The sequence below is a fragment of the Uloborus diversus genome, chromosome 4 (assembly GCF_026930045.1).
Source record: "Uloborus diversus isolate 005 chromosome 4, Udiv.v.3.1, whole genome shotgun sequence".
In the NCBI taxonomy this organism is placed as follows: domain Eukaryota; kingdom Metazoa; phylum Arthropoda; class Arachnida; order Araneae; family Uloboridae; genus Uloborus; species Uloborus diversus.
The window spans coordinates 24,974,715-24,991,071 of NC_072734.1; the positions used below are offsets into that span (position 1 = coordinate 24,974,715).

The 16,357-nt window shown below is 31.5% G+C and overlaps 2 protein-coding genes across 3 annotated transcripts in view; one reads left to right on the forward strand and one right to left on the reverse strand.

Annotated features, from left to right (window-relative positions):
• The window catches only part of LOC129219744 (apoptosis-stimulating of p53 protein 2-like), a 96,364-nt gene extending 91,504 nt beyond the window's left edge, over positions 1–4,860 (reverse strand). The window contains exon 1 of one of the 2 annotated variants that reach the window (XM_054854035.1): positions 4,639–4,860. In XM_054854035.1, the coding sequence (XP_054710010.1) occupies positions 4,639–4,647 (9 nt within the window). In that variant the 5' untranslated portion in view covers positions 4,648–4,860. The remainder of the gene's footprint in view (positions 1–4,638) is intronic. The other variant, XM_054854034.1, reaches the window with a different exon arrangement.
• Positions 4,861–5,145: 285 nt separating this feature from the next.
• Positions 5,146–16,357, forward strand: part of LOC129220389 (aurora kinase B-like) — a gene marked incomplete at its 3' end in the record, with an annotated part of 34,913 nt that continues 23,701 nt past the window's right edge. Inside the window, 3 exon segments of the mRNA XM_054854802.1 lie at positions 5,146–5,321; positions 5,417–5,478; positions 14,596–14,707. Of these exon segments, the coding sequence (XP_054710777.1) occupies positions 5,301–5,321; positions 5,417–5,478; positions 14,596–14,707 (195 nt within the window).

Sequence of the window (16,357 nt, forward strand, 5' to 3'; positions counted from 1 at the left end):
CAATTTTATTAAAAAATAAAGACATAGTGAGTAGCAGAAATCTTTCTGCTAAAGGCAAAAAAAGTCTCCATGCAGAATCGAAATTAAGAATCCTTTAAACAATTTACTGTAGATGCTGAGCAATATATTAAATCACTAAAAACTAGCGATGGAAAATTAATTATAGTATGTCCACGAAAAACTGGATTTTTAGGTTCCCTAATTTCTATGAAAAATGTGCTGGGAACATATGAAAAGTATGTATGTGCCCAAATTCCAGTTCTAAACTGCATAATGACTTATAAGCTTACTCAGGATCACCTTGAAATTTTTTTCCCTGCAATCAGGTTGTGAGGGGGGATTCAACAATAACGGTCGGACAATTTCGAAGTGCGAAAAAAAGATCATTCATTCATACAAAAATTAAAGAGTCGCTTTTGATCATAAATATGCTCTGGAGCAATAACGGATACAAAGGGGGGGGGGGGAGGTCATGAGCATAGATCTTAAAAAGGGATAGATAGGCCTCGATCGATCCCAGTCGAGGCCTTGATCGATTCCAGTTCTTCAAATTGCGCTGATTTTGACAACCTTCAAATGCTAAGATTAAATTTGAAACGTAACAAAAATGCTTTGAAAGAAAGCCTTTTCTTCCGACGACGATTTGGAAAATTCAGAAATCATCTCAATCAACATAACGCAGTATATTAATGTTTCTGACTACGCTGGATTTTTTGTCCGGCAAGTGACTCTGTTGTGAACTGCGACGACTGCAACGCAGTCTCAACTACAACAAACCAAAAAATAGGCCTAATAAAATTTAAGAATTTTGGGACACATTCAAGTATGATAACTTATTGCAAGATTGCAGCCATTGAAATATGTACATTCGTGAAGAACAACTGAGAGGGAATGTGAAAAAGTTTTGGGAGTAAAACACAAAAATATGTTACTCATATCATGAGACCACAAGAGTTATGAGAAAAATTTCGAATTCCGTTTTTCTAAGTTTAAATAAGCATATGTTGGAAACAGAAATAGCAGATTCTCGTTAACAAGTTTATAAAATCAATCGTTACTAAATATTTAAGCGTTAGAACGTATAGCGCAGTCAATTCAAACAATGAAAATAATTCACAAAGACCAATAAGTAGGAAGGTAACAAAATTAATATTGTTAAGGGACAATAATCACTAGTTTTCTTCACCCTCGAGTTTAAATTGTCAAAATTATCATATTCTATGGAACAAAAAAAAAAGAAAAGAAAAATTGGGGAGGGGGCGGAAGTCAAATGACCATTCATGTAGTTTATAATTGCAAATAATTTATTTTCTGAGTACTTAAAAAAAAAAAAAACACTGAAGTTGCTTAAAAATTAAGAACAAACCAAAGTTATTTGTTTGGCTAATGTAGTGTTGGTGCGAAACGCATGCGAATATTAGAATATTATTTAATTGAGTTAATTTATATTCGATACTATTTACATTTGTATTTCTAATTGTGGTTTATGGTTTTAGATAGGGGATAGGATTAGATTTAGATTTTATGTTAAATTGTTGCACTGGCTTCAAAAGTTGTGGGAAAAAGCACGCTTTGAAACTATTTATCTGTATTTGAAAAATTTGATTGAAATAAAAAAAAATTATAAGGTCAATTTTTGTTTAAGATTTTTGAAGACGTCTATTTCTACTCAGTATTTAAAGCACTTGAAAAAAGTTTAAATAGCTTGTGCGCCTGCTTCAAAAGTTATGATGGGAAAATATCTAATGGACTATTCCATGAAAAAGCTGTCATTTTGTCCCGCATTTCATTAAAAAGTAATAACTTAAAAAGGTAACAAAGAACATTTTTTGCAAAAGTACAACAAATACATTTGCGATTTCTTAATGAAAAAAAAATTGTTACCTTTTTAATTATTACTTTTAGTGAAAAATATGAAGTGTTACGTGAGGGACAGAGTGTTCCCTTTTTCTTTAATAATGGGTTAAATGCTTTAATTTAACCCATGCTTAAAGCATTTAACCCATGGGTTAAATGCTTTAATTTCCCTTAATTGTGCAAATGATCGCAGCGCAAAGTGAGTCTCTTCGATAAGGGAAACAGTTTCTTGTGCGGGGTGTCCCTTGATGTCCAACGGGAGATGTTGGGAAGATCTATGGCTGCAGAGTGCAAAAAAGATAATGTTTGATTTTAATGATATTGTAATTAAACTGCTTTGGATAACATTTCATTATTTTCCCATGCTAAATTCCTATTGGGTATCACAGATTTCTTTTATGTCATTTTTTGAGTTTTAGCCAGTTTCTGCCACAAATGTGGCAGAAAGGGGTTTTTGTCATGCTGGTTTCTAGCAGTGGTTTTAACCACCTTGGCAGAAATTCTTCAACCCTGATCCGTTTAGAGAAAAACTCTAAACCAGTTCAACAATGTAGGATGCACACCTGTTTTTGGGGATGCACCGCCCAGCCCTAATACACACTAACACAACAGCTGCTACGCCAAGAGCAGAGCTGCTTTAGCAGTATACTGAACATGAATATATTTACTGAGTGTGCTACATATTGTTAGACAGTAATGAAGGATAATTCTTTTTTGGCTAAATAAGTTAAGAGTTTTTTGGAAGATATAATTGGCTTGAAAGAATAAAACATTTGTGTAAGTTTTTGAACATTTTTTAACATTCAATAATATTAAAATCCATTAAATTAAATTTCTTGAGTATGCTTTCTTTAGTCGTTCATCGTAATTGCTGTAGAGAAATGATTTTCTTAATTAGTTCATACTAATAGAGTCAGGAGAAAGTTGAATATGACATTAAAAGAAATTTAAATATTTTGCATTCCTCCCTATATCCTTCTTAGTGAAAAAACTATTCTATTTTTTAGGCCTCAATAGTGAGAAAGAAAAATTACTTTTTAGGGTTAAGATAAAAAAAATAAGCTAAGATCAGAGAAATAGAGGATTTCAATTTCTGTTCAGGAAGGAAAATTTTGCCTGATGACATTGTTGATCCTCAAATTTGAGCCTCGTTTTTGTACTTAACTTCTGCACAAAACATGCTAATACATACTGTAATTAAAAGAGCATAAAGTCTTAAAACGCTCATCAAAGTGAGTTTGATAAATGTCGGCCATATTGTCAAAATTTCTGTAGTGACCCGAACTTTGGCATATTTCTCAAGTTCAAAACTGAAGTTTGTCCTGTTGCTGCTCTATTTCAGACCCTGTGCTGTTCTTAGTTTTAACTATGCAGTAAAAAAAAAATAAAAGTTAGATTTTTCCTTTTTAATTTTTGAAAAACATCAGCGATACATCGACATTTAGATGTTTTCCAAGGCCGATGTTATGCCCAAGTTAGCATCGTCTGCCAATGGCTAAAATTTTGAACCATTGGCACCGATGCATTGGTCGAGTCCTACAAGTAATTGTCATTCCTGCATAAAATTCAATAACCTTATATATTTTAACTGATATACTTGTATAGTTATTTCAAGAAATACCTAGTTGTTCTATGGAAAAAATGGATTTCACATTTTAACGGTAACAAATTGTCAATCACCTTTTATGCTATTTGGTTCACTCAGAGGTGTCCATCCCCCAAAGAGCAAGGGTGCACCCCTCTAAGTATCGTGAAGACCCCTCCAAAAAGGGGAAAAATACCCCTTAACCCCCCCCTTAGATGGGCACCTCTGGATCTACTCTAAATTCTCTAAAATCAGTGTAATGAATTGAATACAAATATCCACTACATAGTCAACATTCAATAAAAAATTATGTAGGAATGAGATGTAATAAAAAAAATAACTCCCCCCCCCCACCCAAATAATTGCAACTACCGCCTCTCGTGCATAGGCGGCTGGTGACCTAAAAAAGTGGGGGGTTAAAAGAGGTGCGGGGGAGGTGGGCGACACACCCTTAAAGCTTTTTTTTTCAAAAATTACACAACTGAATTTTTACGTAGTTGTAAATGAATTGACCTTTTTCAAAAAATCCGAAAAACGGACTCAAAAAGCTGGACCAGATGGCCATAGAAGATTCCCTCCAACAAATTCAAAGTTAAATTTTAATTTTTACGAAATAACATGAAAAAAGCATAAAACAAGCACTTATTAAGTCAATTCTTTCATTGAACACGTGAATAGATTACCACTATAATTTTTTATTCAACCCTTGGTTTTGAACTTAGAAAAGTGGAGGGGCAAAGTCCCTTTACTGCTGAAAGTGAGAGGGCAATCGTCCCCCTTGCCCCCTCGTACGAGCCGCCTATGCTCTCGTGGGCACCCCGATGTAAGCAACTCAAACCAAACATTTCACTAAAGATTGATGCACAAGGAAAATAAACTATTGGCATTACTTTATTCTCTTCATAGGCATTCTGCTTTACTAAACTAATTATGTACAACATATTAATAAATAAGTTTGACTAATTTGGAGAAGCAATTTAAAAAATGTAATAATTTTTTTCATCTCGAAATAATATATGTTTTGAGGTTAGAGCAGAATACTAATGACATCAATTTCAACTATAAAACAAATTGTTCGTTAATTAGTTTCAACTATTCATACGGTTCAAAACAATTGAAAGACAGCTTTCAATTGACACGTGAATGTAGCATTCCAAAACTCAAAAATAAAAAATATAAAACTGGTCCATACTCACAAGTACCATAGTAGATAAAATTCATTCGTTTCCTAATTCATTTCTTGAGTTACAACTCTACTGCAGACAAAAAATGTCAAGCTGAAACAGCACATCGTGTAATAAAACTACAGAAAGAAAATAAAAGGGGGTAGCAACAGTTTTTTTTAATAGACACCAACTACATGTTTAAATACTCTACACTGCTGCCCATCACAAATAAAAATGAGATGACCAGAGATCAACAGGATCAGACAGCGACAGCGAGAAGTTTGAAGAAGAGGTACAACAAAACGCCACCTAGTGTAAGAACTAGATAACTTCTTTCAATACCTCAGTACTGCAAAACTGAACATTTCATCCCTGAAAAATTACTCACAAAGGATTGTTTTTTCATCAAATAAGATACTATATTTTGCTAAAAAGATCAATTTCACTTAAGCCCGCCATTTTGCACATATTTTTTATTCTTCGCTGAAATTGTAAATTTTTATATTGGCGTCTGGCAGCGTTACTATCGCTGTTTGTCGTTAATTTACTGAAAAAGCGGATTTTTTTAAATTTGTCTATGTCACAGTAATTTATAACAGTACATCAAGGCGAAAGATTGCTAAAAACTTGTCAGGAACTTTTTGTATGCGTAGCAGTGTATTTTTTTAATTCATTCTTTTTGTTTTAAAAGTATGACAGAAAGTAGCAAAAAGGTATACTTCATAAGTTTTTTTGTTTCTAATGTAAATTTGTTCTTGCCTATCTTTTTGAGAAATGTGCATAATGGTGATTTTCTTTTTTTTGCTAGCGAAAATTCCATAACGTTACGTTCGACGAGGCGTCTATAATTGAATCGTCTCAGCCTAAAATGTAAGTAACTTTTATTTTAGAAACAAGTTTGCCTTCTCATGTTTCATTCAGGGCTCAACTTTTGGGAGGGAATTATGGGATGACGTATGAAAATTTACAAACAACCCTCATGGGTAACATTCAATTAGGATGTATACAGAAGAAAATAGTTTTGTTGGAAAAGAAATAGATATTAAGCTTAAAAAACTAACTAGTTCTAAAACAAACGAGAAATCCCGCTGCAACATCCCCAGGGCTCATGGTCCTCCTATATCTCCTATATTTTCAAATTTGTCAGATATTCTCCTATATTTCCTATATTCTCTCACTAACTCCTATATTTTCTTCATCAGATATGTTAAATTCTTCCCAAAAATGCAAAAACTTTTGATCAATTTTTCTTCTTTCCCCCTTGCACTGTGCATTCTTACATCTTTAATGTTGGCATTTGTACTAAACTTCTGTTTGATTATTTTTATGAAATATACAAAATAGATGGTTTTACCAAGGAAGTTAGATTTACTTTCAACTTTAAACTTGTTTTCAATTAATTCCTTTTCTTACTATCTCAGTGAAAAAAGTGTCATTTTATAGGATTTTGTCTGCTTTTTTCAAATGTGTACTTATTTTCTATGTAGATTTTCCGAAGATTTCAGAATTTGTTCTTCTCAGATTTTTTTTTTTTTTTTTGACTCATTTTTTTTTCTATCTACTACGTTACGGTTACAAATTGGAGAGGATATTAGATGGATCTATGCTCCACTTAGGCTCTCTAACATCCCCTTTCGTTTGGCAGATTAGGTAAAATTCGCCCTTTATTCATGTGTGTGAATATAAATACATTAACTGTAAGTTATGGATAATGCCGCTACAGTGAGCGCCGGGTAATTGAATCAGTCATTTTAATGAATCAATTCCTCAAAAGTGAAATGAAATCCAGTTTTAACATTAAAAAATTGCAGAATTTGAATCAGAATTTGAATTTGAATCAAACTTGCCGCTTAAATGAATCAAGCCTATGAGACTGTCCATTTCCCAAAAACGTCATGCATTAGAGCAGTCTCTTTTTTTTTTCCCTTCATTTAGAAAAATTAGTTTCTTCTTCTGTAAATATTGAAACGATGGGGAAGCAGAGTATTGCACACTTTTTGTAAAGATTTTCTCTTGATATGTCGAACAAAACCAGCGAGACGAAAGAAACATGGAGTTGAATGGACTTTTCAACTTTTCATCGTTAGTGTTAGCATTGAAACAATGAGGTACCAATACCGAGGACTATCGGTAGATTTATGACATTGAAAAAAGAATGTCCAAATAATTATTACCTTTTTAGCAATCAATAAGAGATGTATTTTCCAAAGTAGGTAAGCTAAAATCTGAATTTTATAATTGCTTTTTCATGCTGTTTTGGGAAAAAATTCTTTAAATAATCAGAGAATAGATAATTTGGTGGTATACTTCTTATGATGTCATGCTTGACCAAACATTTAATAAAGTTCTCTGAAATTGTATGGTGAATTCAACATTAAAAAAAAAAAAAAAAACGCACACTTAATTTTGCTTAGTTGAATCAAAGTTGTCTTAAACAATCAGGATTAATATAAGTAACCATGGGTACAAAAATTCATTTGCTCTCACTTCTTTGACTCTTTTCATTGCTATGACTTCATAAATTCTGGAATTGTATTGATACTGGATCTCTGTTTTTTATATTTTTTTAGGCTCCAAACATACTAGATGCTATACATTTTTAAAATTCCTATTGTTTTTCTATCAAACTCCTATATTTTTCCTTTTAAAATCCTATATATTTTGCTATCTAACTCCTATATTTTTCCTGTTAAACTCCTATATATTTTTTTCCACTTGCTATGAGCCCTGCATCCCCCATATGAAAAAGAATAAAACAATCGAAAGGCTATCGTTTAAAAAAATGATAAAGGTAAAAACAGTTCTCTGAATAAGCGAAAATCACTCATCCCCCACCCCTACTCCCGATGTAAAACACATTCTTCAACTAAAATGACTAAACACTCTTTAAAAACGAAAATCAATTCTTTGCAGTTTGAAATCTTTTGCCAAATAAACAAAAAATACAATAAATGACATTAGCAGTAGCATTAAAATGTAAACAAATGATCACGCAACTCTACTGTTTATAGCCAAAGTAGCCAAGCCACCATGTTACTGTAATCCAGCCGATCAGTGAACGAAGCGACGTCCGACCCATTAGCAATCCGATCTTTTGAACGAAATTTTTTAAAACTTCATATATTGCCTAATTTGTTCTTTCTACCAAAGATCAAGATCTTCCACTACACTGATCTTTTGTGTACAGAACTACCCTATTGTAATTTATCTGGACGGAAATAAAATTTGTTTTGTCTTTAAATTCCATCATCTTTTCCTTTAATAATGTACTAATTAGTTTGATAATCCTTAAAGTATTCTGGACATTGGTGCCAAAACTCAGATGGATTTGAGCCGAGAAACAAATGTTGCTCGGTCTACTTTCTGATCATTTGGTTAGGAAAACCTAAAGCACCGATCCGGTCACATGGTTCAACTACGACGACAGAACACACGTTTTGCGTGAACCTTCCAGTACTTTACTTTAAAATATATCTTGGGACTTAAGATCGTTGCTTTCAAGAGAGAAATGAAGGAATGAAGGCTTCACCCTCTCTCTCTACGTTTTATATTTATTCTCAATTGATATATCACAGTAGAAAATTTAATTACAAAAAGCAGAGCTGGCTTTCTTATTGTCTTTTGGCAACGGGATAAATATTTATTTCAGTTCTCGCTCAACAATAGGTTAAAATAAATATTAATCATTTGGGTGATATAACCATCCAATGTTTAAATTAATTAATTCATTAACAAAAACGTTTCCGATTCTTTCCATCGCGCTTCAAAACCATGCTTCCCACAGTTTAATTACACACAAAAAATTAGATCAAAATCGGTCCAGCCGTTTAAAAGCCTTATGGTGACAAACGTCCGCACAGAAGATTTTTATATATCTTATTACTATTATATATGCGAAAGTTTGTCTGTATGGATGTTTGTTACTCTTTCACGCAAAAACTACTGAATGGATTTTTATGAAACTTTACAATAATATAGATTATGCATCAGAATAACACATAGGGTAGTTTTCGTCACGTTATGGGGGGCAAAACCCCCTTAGGGGAGCAATAAAATACAATTTTCGTATAAATTCTCTAATATAGGGATGAAAAAATACTTGCACATATTTTACATTACATGTCCATCGAAAGAGCTGATTTTTCTGCTGAAGATGGCACCTATTCGAAATTTCTAAGTAGAATAAAAAACGAGTTATGAGCTTTTTAGTTCCATGTTCGAAGGCTTTCCTAAACTCAATACAGTATTTAGTGTATCATCTCAACCAATTGTTGTATTGTTGACTATCTTTGCTTTTCGTGATTGTTCAAGGCTTTTCTCAAGTCAAATCTTGAAGTAAGATTTTTGCACAAGATTAGTAAATAATACATGGTTTGGCTGATCATTTTCCATTTAAACGGAACTTTAATGTAATTAATGGTTTTTATTATTATTTATGCTGATTGAACACTTACTCATTATCCAATCAACCAGCAGATCGCCAAAATTTTTGCAGAAAGATTTCCGTAGCTGATGCATTTGGCAGTTTTTTTCAACGTCGCTGTTTTTGAAGCCGAGGACTACATCATAATGTTTCTCAGCTTTCACCATGTAAACAAAATATCGCCAATCTTTAAAAAAACTTTTTTTACTGTGTTAAATAATCAAGCAACTAAATTAGGGAAATCCATAAACAGCACAAAAACTTCCATTAATTATCCTTTTTGCACAATTTCAAACAATCGCCAAATTTTACTACTTATTTTGGAAATATTTCGGATGAAACTTTTATGGCGACCGAAAGTATCTCAGCACCTGACGATAATATCTTTGTAATGAAAATTAATATCATATCGTTTTACAAAGTAAGGAACGAAGGAAGGAGCATCATCGAAGGTATCCCAAAACACTTCCCGCAAATTCGATAAAATCGCACCAAGAGCTCACAATGATTGAAATTTCCCAAAATAACTAAAGCAAGTATAAGGGGATTACGAGCAACTTCAATATACAGAGAAGGTTTTAGACTCCATGTTAAAAAAAAAGTATCAACAGATTAATCTGTTTGAACATGAGAAGAATAATTTCATGTTTTGGAAATTTGTATATGCTTAAATATAGTGCTTTTGTTTCTAAATCGATATTATTTTGTTCTTTATACTTATTACTATTTTACTTTTATGGGTAAGAAAGAAACTCAATTTTTAATCACGTCAAAAAGATGTGTTTTAAATTCTTTCACTCAAACCAGAAAACAAAAGCAAGTAAAGATTTTTTCTCATAATTATTACTGACCCAGGCAATGCCAGGTATTTTTGCTAGTGATTAAATATAAAACCCATTGTTGCAAAAATTCATTGCCATACAACAGCAATATTAATAGTAATCATAATGAAAATTTTGAATCAAGTCTTCTCTGGAGCAAGCATGAAATTTATTACTTTCTTAGGATTTGTATCTCATCTATGCCGATAATCAACACAGGGACTAAGTAAAAAGACAATTGATTTTGGCAATAGTTAGAAAATAGAAAGTGTTTATTGTTTAAAATTACACAGGCCTGCAAATTCAGGTCTTGAAAAAAATGATTATACGGCAATGAGTGTCTTTTATTCTATTGGGTGCGCTGATTTCAAATATGACTTCCATTTTTCTCAATCACATAAGAGATTTTCACCAACTGGGCTTTAACATATAGGCAGAAAAACCTATTTTTTCCCCATTCTGAGAGAAAGTCTTTTCAAAATATGTGTAAATTTATTACTTACACTTACAAACTATATGAGTTAATGCATCAAACATGCAATTGGAAATCAATTACTAAATATATATATATATTAATTTCATAGAAATAAGAACATAGTAATAATTAATCATAACGATTCAATTATAACGGAAGGCAATCTTTTCAACTGCCGCTGTTTTTGCAGCTAAAGACTTCGTAATAATGTTTTTCGGCTTTCATTTCACCATGTAACCAAAATATCGCAATTAAAATAATCTTAAAACTTTTGTTAAACTGTAAAATAATCCGATAACTAAATTAGGCAAATCTATAAACAGCACAAAAACTTCCATTAGTTTGTCTTTGTTCACAATTTCAAACACTGACCAAGTTTTGCTACTTATTTCGGAAGAAAATATTTAGCATCATTTTATGAAAACCAAAAGTATCTCAGTATTTGGTGGCAATATTTCTTCGACGAAAATTAGTAACAGACAGTTTTACAAAGTAGGGAGGGTAAGCATTATCTATTGTATCCCAAATAGTGATGTGGATCGGGTAAATACCCAGCGGGTAGGTAAATATTTTTTGGGTATTTACCCGGGTATTTACCCAAGACCTGGGTAAATACCCAAAAATTGGGTATTTTACAAAAAATGCAAAAAAGTGAATGGGATTTTTTTTTAAAATCTAAATATAAAATAATTGGTAAAAATGATATATACATATGTATTACACAGTTTATAATATTTTTTATTGAAAGACTTGATGAAATCATGAAAGAAACATATCGTGAACCAAAGAATCTTTCTTTTCAATGTCATAATTAGAGAAGTATAAGCAATTCATTATGAACTTCAGGATTTCAAAATCACAATCTAGGTTAGTCATATCCAAAATGAAAAAAAGGAAGCATGAGGGATGTTTGGAAGAATAAACTGAGAAGTTATTAAGACTATAGTGTTATTTATTTCATTGATATTTAAGTGATAACATGGAAAATATAGAAACAGTTTTCACATTAATAAGCAAAAAACATAAAAAGCAAAATATTCTATTCTGTTGCCTTGCTTATTTGCATTTGCTTCCCTTTGGGGTGGGAAGGTAAATATTTTTTTGGGTATTTATCCGAAGGTAGGGTAAATCCCCTAGTAATTTCGCATTTTGAAAAAAAATTTTTAGGTAGTATTAAAAGGTGACTATTTTATTTTTTAAACATAAACCCTAAAATAAAAGATTAAAAATTTTAAATGAATTTTAAATGTTTATGTATATTATGTGTGTGTGTGTGTGTGTGTGAGAGAGAGATACAGAATACACCTGAAGAATTGAACTAAGTGTGGAGGAAATTTCTGCATAAGATATAGGTAAATAAAAAGTAATAATAAATTGAGCGACATTTTGATGTCATGCAGGGACATATTACTGGGTTATAAAAGACTAGGACCTTAAAAAATTGACGTTTGCTTTTTTTGTAACCAGTTAAGTTTTTTATTTTTTGTAGAATGACTTTTTATATCTGGAATTTGGCTATCAACATTGATTAGGCATATCCAACACATTTAATGTGAATATCATATTAGATTGCTAAGCTGTTTCACACAATAATTCTTTAAATATGTGATCAAAATACAATTTTTGGGGAAAAATTTATTGTTTTGTATATGGTTGGTTGTATATATACATAATGGAATACATAAAGAAAAGTATTTTAGTTGAATATAAATTTTTGAAATAAATACCCGGGTATTTACCCATTTTGGGTATTTACCCGGGTATATACCCTGGGTATTTACCCCTAAAAATATATACCCGGGTATTTTACATCACTAATCCCAAAACGATTACCACAAATTTGGTAACATTTTAAATCGCACCAAGAACCCACAATAATTGAAATTTCCCAAAGCAACTGAAGCAAGTATAGTGGGATTACGAGCGGCCACATTTTTTAAAACCGTTTGTGTTTCAATAGCCACATAGAAACAGCTTTAGACTATGTTCAAAAAAAGAAAAACTGATATATCTGTATAAACAAGTGAAATTTCATGTTTTGGAAATTCTTCAAATTTTTTTGCATGAATGTCGTGTTTTCGTTTCTAACTGAATACTTTTTCAGATTTTATTCTTACTGCTATTTTACTTTCATGAGTGAAACACATCAAAGCGGGGTTTTCGAGTTCTTTCAGTTAAAACAGAAAACGAATAAAAGTAGCGATTGTTTCTCACAATTGTTACTGAGCCAGACAACGCCAGGTATTTTTGCTAGTTAAGATATATAGATAGAAATAAAAATTTTAACATAAAGATAATCAATAAAAAATAAAACTAACCAAATGTCTCTTTTGACTGCTTGTAAAACGCTAATTCTCTGCCACGTCCTTTTATTTTCATAAAAAAGCTTTTAATTTCCTTTAGATAAATATACAATAAAATTGTGGCACAAAGGAATTGCTAATTTATTTATAAAATTCAGAGAATTTGCTTGTATTTAAAGACTTATTCAAAAGCAAGGTTTTCTGCGTCATGTCCGCAACACTGAAATTTTGTTTTAAAAAGGGTTTAAATTTATTTTAATGCTAAAATATGATTTTGTGCCGGAAGAGTAATATGTACTGGTTTCGTGACAGAAAAACTTTAATATTGTTTAATATTTTGCTGAGTTATGGTTGATTGAAGTTTTGCAAATTTCATGTCTGCAACATGCATAATACTGAGGAACAAAACATATTTTGATGAACTGGTAATAATCATATAGTCACTTGCTGGAAAAAAAAAGCAAAATTCAAAGAGCAAAAAATGCAAACATAAATTTTGGTGTTGTATGGCATAGGTGTCACATGGGTCGGTAACTTGCAGTGTCACCAAGCTCCACCCCCCCTCAAAAAAAAAAAAGTTTTATGTAAGTATGAAATTTATATAATTTTGAGAAACAACTCATTCTTAATTTTGTAGTGTAACATAAGTTTGACAGAGCTGCAAATTCAATATAAAATTTGCCCTAGATACCATATATAACCTCCCCTTCACCCTGCAATATTGGGCACTCTATTTTTGTTAAATATGTTAGGTTAAATATAAGGTATTCTGGTGGAAATTTTCAGAATTAAAGTTTTTATATTTTTTTAAATGTAAAATAAAGTATTTAAATATTTTTTATAAATATATGAAATCCAGTCTTGCATAATATAGACGAGCGTGCGAACAGCGTTCACAGAAAATTTTTGGCTCTGCAGAATTTTTTTTTTTCAAATTGCTAATGTTAATTAAAAAAAAAAATTTAAAGGGAATTTTTAAAAAGATCCTAGTTTATTTCTGTTGAAGCCTTTCTCGAAAAGCCTTTTAAAGCACATGTGAAAAAAAATAATGGTTTTGGCAGTTTTCTTCAGTTGGTGAAAAATAAGCACAAGCTATAGGTAATTGTAAAAAAAAAAAAAAAATGATTTTAGGCATTTTTTTCCCTTTTTTTTTTTTTGGCCTCTTTCATATTTGAATATAAATTTAATTCTTTATTCAAGGATGAGCTAGGCAAAATAATTATTTGCAGAAAATTTTGCAGTTAAGATTTGTGTTTGCAGAAAGTTTTTCATTTTATCTAAGTCTGGTGAAATCCTCTTTATATGTCACTCGGTGTGGACCCCCTTTTGAATGGAATGCATGATTTTGCATCCATTTACTTACATCTTTTGCAGCAACAAAAAAAAAAAAGGCTCATTGTAATCTCAAAACTTGTGCTTTTAGCAGTTCTTTATAACACAAATAATTTAATTCTGGTGCTGGAATCTGTTAATTCCTACATGGCATGATATACAATTTGTATAATGTTTGTAAAATTTGAACAAGCAAGTCTAAGTAAAAAAAAAAGATGCATCACTAAATTGCAATGTAAGGTTGTCAATGCGTCACCAAGTAGAAATCTCTACATTGCCCAGCCCTGCGTGAAAAGTTAAGCCAATGCGCCAAGCACTTAAGCTTTGAGCATCTAGTGGTGGGAGCTTGGACTGCTGTAAGTATAGTTTCAGCATTGAATGCGGAATAAAATGTATATTATCATTTTATACTTGGATATGTTTTAATATTCTTAGTTTCATACAACATTTTCAACTAACTGAGAATTCTTTAAATTAAGATCAGCAATTAAGGTTTAACAAGAATGAATTTTGTTTACTAATCAATATTGAAAAAAAAAAAAACCTGAATGTTTCAGCTTTTTTTAATGCATTATTTTGGTGTTTTTATTGTTAATCTATTTTTGTAATTAACATGATGCTTTTTTCTTCTAGGAAAAAATTTACCATAGATGATTTTGACATTGGGAGGCCTTTGGGAACTGGAAAATTTGGGCATGTGTATTTAGCAAGGGAGAAAAAGTCCCATTATATTGTTGCTATTAAGGTATATTTATAGGATATTATTTTGAAAATGTATTGGGTTTGAGAATTATAAAAAATAAATTAGAATTACAGTAAAGTCTCAAACTCTACATAATGTAGATGGGAAAACGACAGTTTAATATGCCAGATTATTACGAATGAGCTTCATGTTGCAGGTTTTTTGCTCAAATTGTTTACGTCCGGCCGAGTTGTGATCGAGTTTTCTGCGTTTGGCATTCGGCTGGGTTACCAAGTGTCAAGTTTTTGAGACTCTGCTGTGACAATAATATGCAAAATTTAGGTTGTATCATGATCAGAGTACGAAAATATCTGATATTTTGATATACACTGGATATTTTTAATCAGCGCAAACTAAACTCTCTAAATAGAAACTGTCTCCTCAAATCACTTTTGTTTATTTTCTTACATTAATATATTAATTGGTTGACTTAAAATAAATATTTCTTTCATTATTTAAATATAAATACACATTTTTTGTAAAAAAGTGTGTACTTAAAATGGTATTTACATATGAATATTTAAAATCACTTATGAAATGTGATAATTTAATATTGTAAAAATAAAATATAACTGATATTGGATATTGATTATCATAATAATGTACTCTCAGGGATCGCGCTAAGGATTTCGAATTGTTCGCCAGTAAATTCGCCAAATTTTTAAAATGTTAGCCAAGTTTTAAAAGTCTTAGTCAAAGACTAACTTTTACTCATTTTAATGTATTTTTGTCTGCAGAAATATTTAATCAGAGAGTGAAGTATAACTTAATTTTTGACAATTTTTTGAGGATAAGGACGGGTATATCCCGGAATTTTTGTCCGTTTTTAGGAATTTTGTGAGAAAAAAAATGCAAATTAAGTAGTTTTTCCAGAAATCATACGTAATTTTTCAAAGGAAAAATGGCTAAAAATAACATAAAGTGATATTTATCATTCTTAAAAATATTTTAGAGTAGAAATAAAAGCTTTTAATAAAGTAAAGACTGCATTCCTATCTTACTCCGATGTTTCAGACATCGAACACAATGAAATAAACGCACGATTCAACAAGGCATCCGCCAACACTTTCTACTCGGTAGCCACGCTGCGCATTCTATCCACTCAGCGAGAGGCAAACGTCATCCTTCCTCCGATCTGATGGACGGTAATGCTCCGATCCGATACTAACGCGCGTTCGTGCACCTCAATCTGCTCGGAGTGGTCCGAGGATAAAACAACTTTCAGTAATTACTAGTCGAGTTTTGTGAAAGGTTCGTTTTTAAGGGTTGAATTTTGCAAAGGCTGTTTTAGGGGTCCGAATTTTGTGAATGAACCTAATTTTTTATCTAGATTGACATCAGAAGGGAGATTTTTTTCTTTTGTGTATATTTTAGAGAATTTTCTCTTCGCCAATAAATTCGCCAAATTCGAATTTTTTTCGCCAAATGTACGATTTTATCGCATTTGGCACATTGGCGAATGCTTAACGCGGTCCCTGACTCTGTTAAACTGGTTACATACCTGAATGTACCCTGTAAAAATCACAGTATCGTATAAATTACAAAATATCATGTAAGATTAAATCAAGAACAAGTGATTTAAAACCATATCTTATATTAGTCTAATTGTTTATTATAATACTTAATGTTTATACATAGTTTAGAATTATTATT